The 12,500-nt window shown below is 32.2% G+C and overlaps 1 protein-coding gene across 1 annotated transcript; it reads right to left on the reverse strand.

Moving 5' to 3' along the window:
• Positions 1–1,414: 1,414 nt before the first annotated feature.
• On the reverse strand, positions 1,415–6,731 carry LOC110652328 (N-alpha-acetyltransferase MAK3). Its single transcript, XM_021807890.2, has 4 exons — positions 6,425–6,731; positions 6,214–6,337; positions 5,879–5,934; positions 1,415–1,789 (listed from the first exon to the last, which is right to left on the reverse strand). The coding sequence occupies exons 1-4, from the start codon at positions 6,620–6,622 to the stop codon at positions 1,544–1,546; spliced, it is 624 nt and encodes a 207-aa protein (XP_021663582.2). The 5' UTR covers positions 6,623–6,731; the 3' UTR covers positions 1,415–1,543.
• Positions 6,732–12,500: the final 5,769 nt, after the last annotated feature.

Genomic DNA, 12,500 nt, shown 5'->3' on the forward strand with positions numbered 1-12,500 from the left:
AATTAATATAATTAAAAAATTAAAGAAAATACTTAATTATTTTAAAGTTTTTATAATTACCCATTCTTACCCCATTGAAAAACAAGAATCCCCGTCCCCCATTCTGCCTCACTCTGCCAAGCTCCTTTTCTTTTAATTTATTTTAAGTAATTATAATTCATGAATTAATAAGTTTTTTTTCTAATTTTTATTATTAATTTATTTCAAATTAGTTAGCTTTCTAATTATAATTTATTTAATTTAATTAAAATGAAATATATATATATATATATATATATATGACGGATTTGGGATGAAGTGCTTAAATATTGAACCCATACAGCTCCAATGATATCTTTTCTAGAGTACCCTAAAACTCGATCCAAAATTTAGTAAAATATTAAAATATTTGCTTCAATCGAGAAGGGGTGCGACCCCTTGGAGTCGAGAGATTTTGCCATCCCTAGTTATATAACAAATTTATCTATTATAAATAAATATTTCTTTTCAAATTAATTTTTTTTTAATATAGATATATGCGAATATAAAATTATTATTGTTGGAATTAGTAACTAGAAGGGGAGTTTATTGTTGAAAATAGTGGCATTTGACCAACCTCTTTGAGATTAGTAGAGGTTGCTGGGAAGATCAATTATTTTTATAAATATTTATTGCTAGTGTGTTATTCAATATTTTTCTTCTCTTGTAAGTTGTCTTTGAGAGTACTAGAAAGAGGAAGACAACATTATAAAGTGTTGGTGATTTTTATAACTCGTTTTAACTTTAATTTGTTATTAAAAAATTTTTAAATTTTAATTTTATTTTTAAAAAACTTTTCTAATATACAATAATAGATTTTTAAATTAAAAAACCTCTCTATAAATTTAATTTCAACGCTTTTAAGTAATAGATAAATCATTATCTTTTACAGGAAATAATTCGTTGTGATGGTGTTAATATTTTCGTGACAGGTCTAGATAAAATGAGGTAAAAATATAATTTTAATTTTTTTAATTTAGATTTTTAATAAGTTAAGAGAGAATTTTTATAAAACAAAATTAAATTTCAGAGATTTTTAAAGAATAAAATAAAACACAGGTCAAAATTCAAATGTGCATAATTTTTTTTTCAAAAGAATCTAATTTTTTATTTTTATTTTCTGAAAAGCAGGTTTGACTCTCCAACTTCAATACTTTAGTGTATAGTTTTCTTTTTTATGAATAAATGAAGTCCATCTACCTCTCTATTAAGAAGAATAATATCCATAACACTCCCATGAATTTCAATTTAAGCTAAACATTCTTTTGTTGTCAAACAAAATCCACTTTTGCATTGCATTTTGTTTCTCCATTTTCTGGCTGAAATGACCTAAAACCCTTGCAAACCATCACTGGTGTTTCTTTAGTAGGCTTGGAATGTAATTGTTGTCAGCAAATGATTAAGCAGAGGATTTACATTTCGAATAACTAATAGTACAATACGATGCATAACTTCAGTTTCAAGTATGGCAAAACTTCCTGCTGAAAGAACAACAGTGTCAAAACTTCCATTTCCAAGATATAGATTACAAGCCACTATTTGGTTCAGAACACTCTTCTGCTGGAAGATGATCATTATGCCCATCGCTATCTTCCATGCTGGCTGCCATAGGCAGAAAGGGATGTAATTCTAGTTGAGGGAATAACAGCTTCAGGCGAAATGCATCAACTCCATTCAGATAGTACCGAAAGAGCCGTTTTGCTCTAATAAACCCAAGACGGCCATATAAAGCTAGTGCTCCTTTGTTTGTGACTTCTGCTTCTAATGTCACCTTCAGAAAATAAACAAATAATGCTATGTGATTAGCTGGCATTTAGCAGAAAGGAGAAGAAAGCCCATATTGCCTATCCAACTGGTTTAACAAAGCTAGCTTTTCATCTTCCTCTTCTAAAAAGAAAAGACATGCGTGATGATCTTATTCTCTCTCTCTCTCAGTTCACCTGGACTCCTAATCAATAGAATAGCTGAAACAATAGTACAGTTCATTCAAGCTGCATCATTGATATATCCTAAATTTCTTGGTAGATAAGGAACACAATGCTCATTTTTTTAAAAAAATATATACTTCCCTCAAACTTTACACTATTTGCATAAGTTGTGGACATGGCATGAAGGTATCCAAGAAGCTAATAAAAAAATATCCAGGAATCAAATTAAAGCTTTAGTTGTTATCACCATGAAAACAAATAAATCTCAACCAAATTTAGTTGCAATGCCTTCCCCTTATTCTGAACAGGGCATAATTGAAAGAAGCCCTTACCCTCTGTTTGCATGTGGGGAAAATAAGAGAAGGGAAAATAACTTGAGGAAAATAATGAGAGATTGGCAAGTTTTCATGTTTGGAAAAGAGGGGAAAATAAAATTAGGAAGGAAAATAAAGTTTATTTTACTGTTGTTATTTTCTCTCCAATTTGGAGAGAAAATAACAGAAAAGTGTGAAGGAAAAGTGCTTTTTATGAAAAAATTACAAAATTATCCTTTCTATTTAAGTTTTTTTTAAATATATAGGATAAAATTGTAAATTAATCACAACTTTCTTTCCTCTCTTTATTTTCAAGTCTTTGTAAACAAAGAAAAATAAATTTATTTTCATTTCTACTTTTATTTTCCTTTCATCCAAACAAAAGAGGGGAAAATAACAAAGGAAAGAATATTTTTTATTTTCCTCTCTTTGCTTTCTTTCCTCTCTAAAAAATTATCCAAACACAGTATTAAAGTTCGATTATGAGCAAGCAAGCCAACCTCTCATGCCAGTAACACTGACAACTCCAATAAACGCTTTTCTTATTCTTATAAATATTTTCATCCCACACTTGAGCTAAGATGCATTACTGATCTGCTAATCTACTAATAAGTTTCATGCTTTATCAGTTATGTTAACACAGAGAAAAGAAACAGGGGCCTTTTCCCTAAATGATAACATGAATTTACATCACGGCACAACACTTAGTTTTTACACCATACTATTTTTTGTATTGATTTCCATAGAAAAGGATGCCAATATTCCTTCAAAAACAAACCTTTATATTTTTAATGTCATGAAGAGAAAACAAAATTTCCAGCAGAATAGAATTTCAATCCTATTTAGACCTTCAAGCACCCAACTTGGCAGCAAGCATTGCCCAGTCAACCATTATCAAATTAATAAAGTTAATTATGTATATGGATTGATAAGTGTTACATATATAGGAGAAAGAAGAGAAAAACTAATAAGCAATAGAAGAGTCGGGTAGGAAGTGTTTTGAAGGAAAATGTTGTTAGTTTGGAAGGAAGTAGTTTAGAATAACTGCATTAGTTAGTAGTAGATGCACTGTTCTTGTATGAAAGGAGAATCCTTATCTGTATTCATTTATGCTATTCCAAGAATCGATAGACAAAAGCACTCTTCTCTCATCTCTGCATATTCTCTTTCTCTTTCTCTTCTCATCCAATCTATTTCTCTTCTCATCTACTCTTATCTTCTCTTTTCTCATCTGCTTCTATTTTTTTTCTCATCCAATCTGTTCTTCTTTAGTTATCTTGAGTTTCGAAGGTGTTCAGGGGCTGATATGCAACAAGTGGCATTAGAGCTTGGTTCTAAGGTGGGATTACTTCCAAACTTTCTTACTGAAGTCGCAATTATGAGCAGATGAATGGGAGTCTCCTCAATTCCAGATTTTTCCCTCTCTTTTTCCTCTAATTCTTCTTCTTTCTTCCCCTGAAATTTCTTCCCTTCTTTCCCTTCATTTTCTTCTCCTTCTCGACAGATTTCTTCTTCCTCTTTCTTTCTTGAAATTCTTAATCAAATTTCTTTCTTCTTCTATTGATTTCTGGTTCTTCTATTTTTCTTCTTCAATTTTTTGCTTTCTGCATTTCAAGAAACCTGTTTCTTGAAATTCTTAAAACTTTTGTTCTTCCTCTATTTTTGTCACTAATTTCTTCTTTTTCGAGAACCAGACTTTTTCCAAATTCCAGAAATATTTGTGATAAAAAAAATTTCCTTTCCCTGAGTTCCTATTTTGCTTTCCAAGAATAAGATCTCTACTCTTGGTTTTGTTGTTTCCTTGAAGTTATTGTTCCTTTATCAATTTTCTTGGAAACAAGACACAATTAGTGTATCAGACCATGGGAACACAACCTTGGGAAGAAAAGATTTTTATGGGTATAAGTGAAATTCTTGATAGAAGGTTAAGGACACAAGAAGAAGAATTGTGCAGAAATTGGAAAAAATTGACAAATTATTTCAATAGAAATTAGAAAAGTTGAAGGAATTAATTCATGAGGTAAAGGAGCAGATAACTAATGCAGATCAAACCCTTGGAACTTTTGAAAAGCCAAGTATGGAACAGGATAACTCAGGAGAATATTTCAATAAGAATGACCAGGAATCCGAGGTGAAGAAAGAAGTCCATCTTGACCAGGAGAGGGACAAGAAATCGATTTCTATTCCAATTTCAATCAATCCAATTCCTACAATTTTATTTGGAATTCATGGAGACATGGACATCAAGCTCCCTAATAAAAGTATTGCAATCTTAGATAGCGAAGGGTGTTGTTTTGCTAAATATACAACTTCTAAAGAAGATGATATGGCCATCAGAGTTTTGTACAATCAATATCCTATATGCAGGTGGGAAGCACCTTTGTGCAGTTGAGTACAGTTTGTTGGTGGGATTACTGAACAAACAAGCTGCAGAAATGGACGTTGAAGAATCTTTTTCATCATTTGGCCATGTTCAACATGTCTATCTCATGCCTTATGAAGTAAAGATTGGTAGCAGTGCCTTAGAATTGAGAAATTGCAATCATTTACTGCTCAAAGAGACTGAGTTTCAAATTAGGAGAAGGCAAAGGAAGAAGATGTGTTTCTTCGAATACTGCAATCATCTACTGCTCAAAGAGAATGAGTTTGAAATGAGGAGAAGGCAGAGGAAGAAAATCAAGGCCTTGTTGCAGCTATTTGTTTGCCCAATGACTCTCCAAGTTGCTGGTTCCAGTGTTATTGCTGCCAACGATGTTCACCAACAAAGTTCCAGCTGAGATGCCATTTGGAAGTCAGAATCTTCATTCCTAAAGGCTTAGTTCTAGATTTTCAACCTTCTTGGGGACAAGAAGGTTCTAATGGAGGAGGTATTGTTACATATGTAGAAGAAAGAAGAGAAATAGTAATAAGCAATAGAAGAGTCGGGTAGGAAGTGTTTTGAAGGGCAATGTTGTTAGTTTGGAAGGAAGTAGTTTAGAATAACAAAATTAGTTAGTAGTAGATGCAGTATTCTTGTATAAAAGGTGAATCATTATCTGTATTCATTCATGCTAATTCCAAGAATCAATAGAAAGGAATACTCTTCTCTCATCTCTGCATATTCTCTTTCTCTTCTCATTTAATCTATTTCTCTTCTCATCTGCCCTTATCTTCTCTTTTCTCATCTACTTCTATTTCTTTTCTCACCCAATTTGTTCTTCTTTAGTTATCTTGAGTTTCAAAGGTATTCAGGGCTGATATGTAACAATAAGCAGGGATACGTCCAAGTGACCAAATTGTTTACATCAAATAAGGTTATAAAAAAGAGGGGAGAATGTGAGGATCCTATGCGTTGAAATTATAACAGAGAAATAAATGAGAAAATATGGTGTGACTATGGGTAAGTTGGAAACACCATCACAAATTATTGGAACAAAAGGGAAAATAGCAAGGAATAAGACAGCAAAAAACTGGGTAATGCTTGCAAAACAAAAACAAAAGGAAAGCCACATAATTCAGTTGTCCAGTAACACAGCATTGCTTGCAATTGTAACATAGGGATGCAGGCTAATGTAACTATGGAGTTGACTGATTTAAACCAAAAGGAAAAACCATAAAACCAAAAGTTTGACATCATACCTCTTCACATCCTGATTCCATCATTACTTTAATAGATCTGGTAACAAGTTCAGTGGCTGCATTATGAAGAATTTCAATTTAAATTACTAAAAATTTCTATGACGATAATTCAACAAACAAACAAACAAGACAGAGAAAACGCAATCTTAATGCCACCAGCAAGCTACATTTAACTAGCATCAACGAAAATGCAAATGTAAGATGAGAAAGCCATACTTCAAACTTCAATTCAAACAACGAAATCCGATGAATATCATACACATCTATCCACCAAAATCAAGAGTAAACAAATTGAAAGAAGCCCTTAAAAGTAACAAGATTTCAATGTTACCTACCAATGCCTCTTCCACGATAAGGTTTGATGACAACTAACATAGCAATGTAGCCCCTAAATGTAGTATTCCTATGCTCCCCCATCTTGCACACTACAGTCCCCACGCATTTACCTTTGTGAAATGCCTAAGACGAACATGAAATTGCAATAAACATAGAAATCCAAACAAAGGAGATAAGCTATAGTCAATTGATGTATGGAAACAGAAATACCAAGAAAGAGAGCTGAGGCCATAGATAAACGAAGTAACGGTAAGTGAAGATGGAGTAGGGCTCGCTGAGTTCTTGGTCGACGAGGCCCATGATTAACGGTAAGTGGTGTTCGCCTCCGTAGCTTACGTATTCTATCTCGGATGCATCGAATTCTGCCTTTTTCTCTCTTGCTTCTTCTACTTCATTGCTTTGCTCCATCGTTGTTATGTCTCTCTTACGCTCGACGTTGAGGGTTTCCTTCAGGGAGATGGGACTGGGCGCCGGCGGGCCCAGGACTTATTTTTTGGGCGGAGTTGGAAACAATTAGCAAAGGACACGGTGGCTGTCCAGCGTGTGCTTATTGGTTGATAGGATGTGCAAAGTGCAAACAATGGGCGCCGATTCCAACCGAATCAAATTACACTAATCAAATAATTTAGAATGAAATTTTTTATAAACTAAAATCGAACTAAATTAATTAAAAAATAAATTAACTTTTTTAATTCGATTTGGTGGATTATTTTTTAAGTAATTATAATCAAATTATGTAATATAAAATTTTTCATCTCAAATCCTTAAATTGTAAATAACTTCGTTATTTAAATCAGAGTTTACATTGAATTTAAAAAAAAAAAAAATCAAAGTTTAACCTTGCTTAAAAAAAGTTTTACATTAGTGTAATATAACTTTTCTAGAAGGAAAAATATTTTATTAATTGTAGGGCCTGTTTAGCATTGTTATTGAAATTGCCGTTAAAAAAAATATTTTTTTTTGATATACTAGTTAGAGAGTATTAAAAAAATAATTTAAAATTAAATTTGATAAGTTTTAGTTATAAGAACACTAAAATGATAAAACAGCCTTTTTAAAACTATTTTTTTTAACATAATCTAAAATGATACTTTTATTCAAAAAAAAAACAGTTTTAGACCTTCAAACGATTTGATAGTATGACAGTATTTATAAAAAAACATTTTTTCAACAGAATCTAAAATGATATTTTTATTCAAAAAAACAGTTTTAGACCTTCAAACGATTTGATAGTATGACAGTATTTATAAAAAAATATTTTTTCAACAGAATCTAAAATGATACTTTTATTCAAAAAAACAGTTTTAGACTTTCGAATGATTTAATAGTATGACAATATTTATAAAAAAACAATTGAGAAAAATAATTTGATAATTCTGATTGAGTTGACAAAATATAGTATGACAGAGTATAAAACTTGTATTTAGCCACATGATAGGAATGTGACTCATTTAGTGATGAACTATTGCATGACATTTTACTTTATGAGGTTTTTCTATGAGTCTAATTAGAGGACCTTCAAATTCAAATCTCCTATAGAAGAAAATATCTGCACCTCTTATGTAATCTTATCAAATTGTCACGACCCGATCCCACGAGCCGGATCGGCACTAGGACTTGGGTCAGCGTAAGGCCCCCGAAGCCCATAGTAAGCCCAACTAATCCTAACCCATTAGTAAGCCCATATTGAGCCCAATTTCAAGAAATCAACCGGATAGAGTCTGACCATAAAATGGATTATCCAACAGGGAGTTATTAACTCACCCGACCTATACTCTCAATAAAAACACATTTGGGAAGCTCAGCTCACTCATCAATCATCCATAATTCAAAATAAAATCAATGGGAACTCAGCTCCCTCATTCATCATAAGTATTCAACCATACAATGTAACACCCCTATTTGTATAGCCTGGTATATTTCACTGTTCCGGTGACCGGTGTCGGTCCTAACAATTAAGGGGATTAGAACCATACTTAAGACAACTAGATAAACCATAAACACAAATAATTAGTAATGTCCAATTAGTTAAGTATAAACAAGAAAAACTGAACATAGGAAGTTAAACGAGCCGAGAGTCACAGTGATGGTGACCGTCTCGGGAACGACTGCGAAGTCGATTTAAACTCAAATTTTGAACCGTAAAATGTGACGCCGCGATCCTTAGGACCCTTATAAACACAGTAAAAAAGAGAAAATCACGAAAAAGAACTGTTAAGTCAGTCAAATAATTAGGTCAGAGAGCCGGAAGAAATATGGAATTAATTACAAACAGCGATGAACCGGCGAGGGGCAATTTGGTCAATTGACCCCAGAGTTGACTCCTGACCTAACTGTCAAATAAAATTGGAGAAAAGAAAATTTCAGAATCGAGAATTAAATTAAATAACTAATAGAAAAATAAATAAAAAACATCATGCATGACCTCATGCATGACCTCATGCATGATGTTATAAAAATAATAATTAATATATTTACTTAATTAGATTTTTGGTCTTCCTAAAAACATAAAAACAAAAAGAAAAGAAAGAGAAAAAAAAAAAGAGATAAAGGTCTTCTTCAAAACGTCACTTTCCCTCTCCCTCTCATTTCCATGGAAATTCCTCCATTAAAGTTATCTTCAAGCTTTGAAACCCTCACTAAACCTCAACTTCTCCCATACTTGCTTCACAAAAACTTGTTCTAGTCACTTGGGAAGGAGCTTGACAGCAAAAAGAAAAAGAAAGGAAGAAGTTTTGAAGAAAAAGAAATTCTACATAAAAGGTTAGTAATCAAATTTGATAATTTGAGTTTGATTCTTACATTTCTAACTCATTGAGCTTGTAAATAAACTTAAAATGGAAAGAAAATTTATTGAGGGATTATATAGAATTTTGGACAGCTAGGGTTTGGTTGAACAAAGTATAAATTTGTTTGAGCTAAACATGTTAGGAAGCTTAATTGAGTTAAGGGAGCATGGTTATAAGTGTTTAATTAGCTAAATGCAACAAATGACATGAATTAGGGTTTTAAACATTATGGTTTAGAGACCAAAAATGTGAAGAAGTGCTAAATAATGTCTTTGACATAGTTTAAGAGAAGAAATGGTCATTTGTGACCTAATTAAGTGTGTTGAAAATGTTTAAATCAAAGCCAAATTCAGATTGGGTATGAAGCATGACCAAAAATCAACTTTGAGGGATCAAAAATGAAATTTTACAAGTCCAATTGGTATGGGACCAATTGGGACTGAAAATAGGCACTAAATGACACAGTTTTCATTTAGGAAGCATGCTCAAAAAGTGACCAAAACCTAGTAAACAAACTGACCAAACTTGAAAATCTGCAGTATGAACAGTACACATAAACAGTAATTGTGTTTGGGTCATAACTCGAGCTAGGTAAGTCAAAATAACCTGAAATTTTACCAGTGGTTAGATGAGATATAGACCTAAAACTTTTATGAAGAACACCAATCCAAATTATGCCATTAACCCAATCAAATTAGTGAGCAAAGTTGACTCACTGAATCTGCAAAACTGCAGATTTACCACATGAACAGTAAAGTTTCAATGGCTATAACTCTCTTTAGAAAACTCTGATTTAGGTGATTCTTGAACCGATGGAAACCTAATACATAGTAGAACATTTCATATGAAGAAAATTAGACCAAATTATGGACTTAACTTGATCAAATTGCTGAACGAAGTTGGATCAATAAATCTGCCAGAAATAAATTCTGCAGCATGAACAGTAACTGTATTTTGGCTATAACTTGAGCTACAAAACTCCAATTGGAGTGATTCAAAAAGGAGAATAAACTTAAGACAATAGGGAACATTTTATATGAAAGAAGTTTTGCCAAATTTCAACAGTAAGGTGACCAATGGAATAGTGCAACCTTAGACACTAAAACTGAAAATTTGGCAATTTTACCTAAAAGACCTAAGTTTTGAGAAAATGACCAAAACCAAAAAATTTAGTGACCAAAATGTGGTATGTGGGTGAAGTTGGAGTTCCCATACCTATTAAGCCTTAGAAAGTCAATAATTTGACTTGAATAATGTAGTGAATAGTAACCCGAAACACAAAATTTTAAGAACATCGAGTTAAGCGCGTTAGAGCTAGGTAAAAGTGAAGCTAAATTTATTTTGGATTTATTTTAAGTTCTAATACTGAAACACTGTAAAATTGTGTGTTTCAATTGAAAAGAATACTGGGAAAGAACCCGAGGAACCGAGTCAAGGCCAAGAGGCGACTCGCTTGAGGTTTGTGCACAACTAACTCTTTTGTTATTTTTCAATTCCAAATTGATTTGAAATAAATTTATTGTATGATTTATGATTTTTGTTGTGTTGAGAATTTTAACTTATTGAATGAAATTGTACAATTTGAATATAAATTTTCAAATGCATTTAAGGGTTTATTGCATTGTTTTAAGGATTGTAAATTCTAAGTTTGATGTGTTGCCAACCTTGAGCATGAATTTATGATGATTAAATGTGTTAATGATTTGTAAGCACTTTGTAAATAGAAATTATTTTGAATATGATTTGAAACCACAGTTGAAATGACAAAATATGTTGTGAATTCTCATTAACTTGTCTAGTGAGATAACTCCTCCACTTGATGGGGCGAGTTTCTTCCTCTCTGGCTTGCCAGTTGGGGAATGATGTGAATGAGTACTCATATATACTAGCTAGTCTTTGTTTCTCCCTTTTAGCCTCGGTTATTAGGAGAATGTGAAATGTCGTGGTGTACAACACGGCATCTATTTGAATTTTGGGTCATGGGTTCAACTGTGTGTATTGTTGGCAACGCCCTTTAAATTATGCATGATTTGATAAATTGTGATTGAAATAAATAATTTGTCAGTGATTCAAAAATTTTTGTATTGTTTCGGAATTTAAAAGAAATGTAAATAAATAGTTACTATTTGATCAAAATGTTATTCAAATGAATAATTTGCATGAATGATAATGTTAATTTCTGAAGGTCATGGATTTTGAAGAATTTAGAAATTTTAAAATTCTATTTATTATAAATTGTCAAGCATAATTTGTATTAAGTTTTAAATTACTAGTTTGTGCACCACTGAGTTCACCACTCAGCGATAGCTTTGTGTGCTGTCACAGATATAGAGACTAGAGGAGCAACAGATTGAGCTGCTGAGGACAGGGGAGCTACCTACTAGAAGTTATCAGGTATAATTTATACCCTGACTGTAAATATTCATTTTGATGTATGTATTGCACATAATTGTATGGACTTATAAAATCGGTCTTGAGCAATTTGTACAAAGTTTGTATAAAGTTGTAATAAATTTAGTTTGGATTTTCTTAATGTAAATTTCTAGTATGATGAATATAAATTGTTTTGTCTCTAATGAAATATGAGTGAAACTATTTTATTTAATCTGAATAAAATGTATTGCTAGTATTTTGAGGATTATTGAATTTTAGACTAGAGAAATTGATTGAAATGATTGTGGAGTTGTTGAAATGGATTGAGTTTGATTGTGAAATTTAAGTAGTTGTTGAGAAAAATTTTTAGAAGTGCTTTTTACAGGTATTTGAAGAACTGGTTTCTCAAAATACAGACAGAACTCTGTCAAAATTTTTATAAATTTTGTGAAAAAATAAAATGGGCCAAAAGTTTTAACTAGTTTTTAACTTCAATTAAATGTTTTAAATACCTATTAGAAAATGCTCACCACTTATCAAAAATAAGAAAAAAAAATTATTTTAAAATCCCTTGTAGGATACTTAATGAGTTATCAGTAGGTGAAGTTCGGTAGTTCATTAGGTATTCTACGGGGTCATATTATGCCTTACAGAGGGGTAAGGTGTGGCATGTTTTAGTGGTATCAGAGCAAAATTTTTGAATTATGTTTTAACTTAAGAATTTGTGTCTTTCCTTGTTAAGTACAATTGCTCAAAGTCCATATTTGTTACATACAGTACATTTATATCATAAATATGAACTAACAGGGAGAAATCTCCTTGTGTTGGGTGTACAGGAAATAGGAAAAAATTCCTGTGAATAGATATTGATAAGAGGGATAAAATTGGAGAGCAGTCTGATACAGCTAATGTACAAAGAGAGGCCCCAGTTTCACAGAGCGTTGGAGGTCCAACTGCACCAATCCCTCCTATACAAATTACTGCACAAACGGCCCAGCAGATGGCCATGTTCTTTCAGCAAATGGCTGATAATCTATCAGCCCAGGCCCAAGTACAAACCCAACCCCCTCAAGAACAGCATGAAAAAGAGAAAAGTGGGAAATCTATTGGTCAAAGTTCGAGTA

Source organism: Hevea brasiliensis, chromosome 1 (genome assembly GCF_030052815.1).
Source record: "Hevea brasiliensis isolate MT/VB/25A 57/8 chromosome 1, ASM3005281v1, whole genome shotgun sequence".
In the NCBI taxonomy this organism is placed as follows: domain Eukaryota; kingdom Viridiplantae; phylum Streptophyta; class Magnoliopsida; order Malpighiales; family Euphorbiaceae; genus Hevea; species Hevea brasiliensis.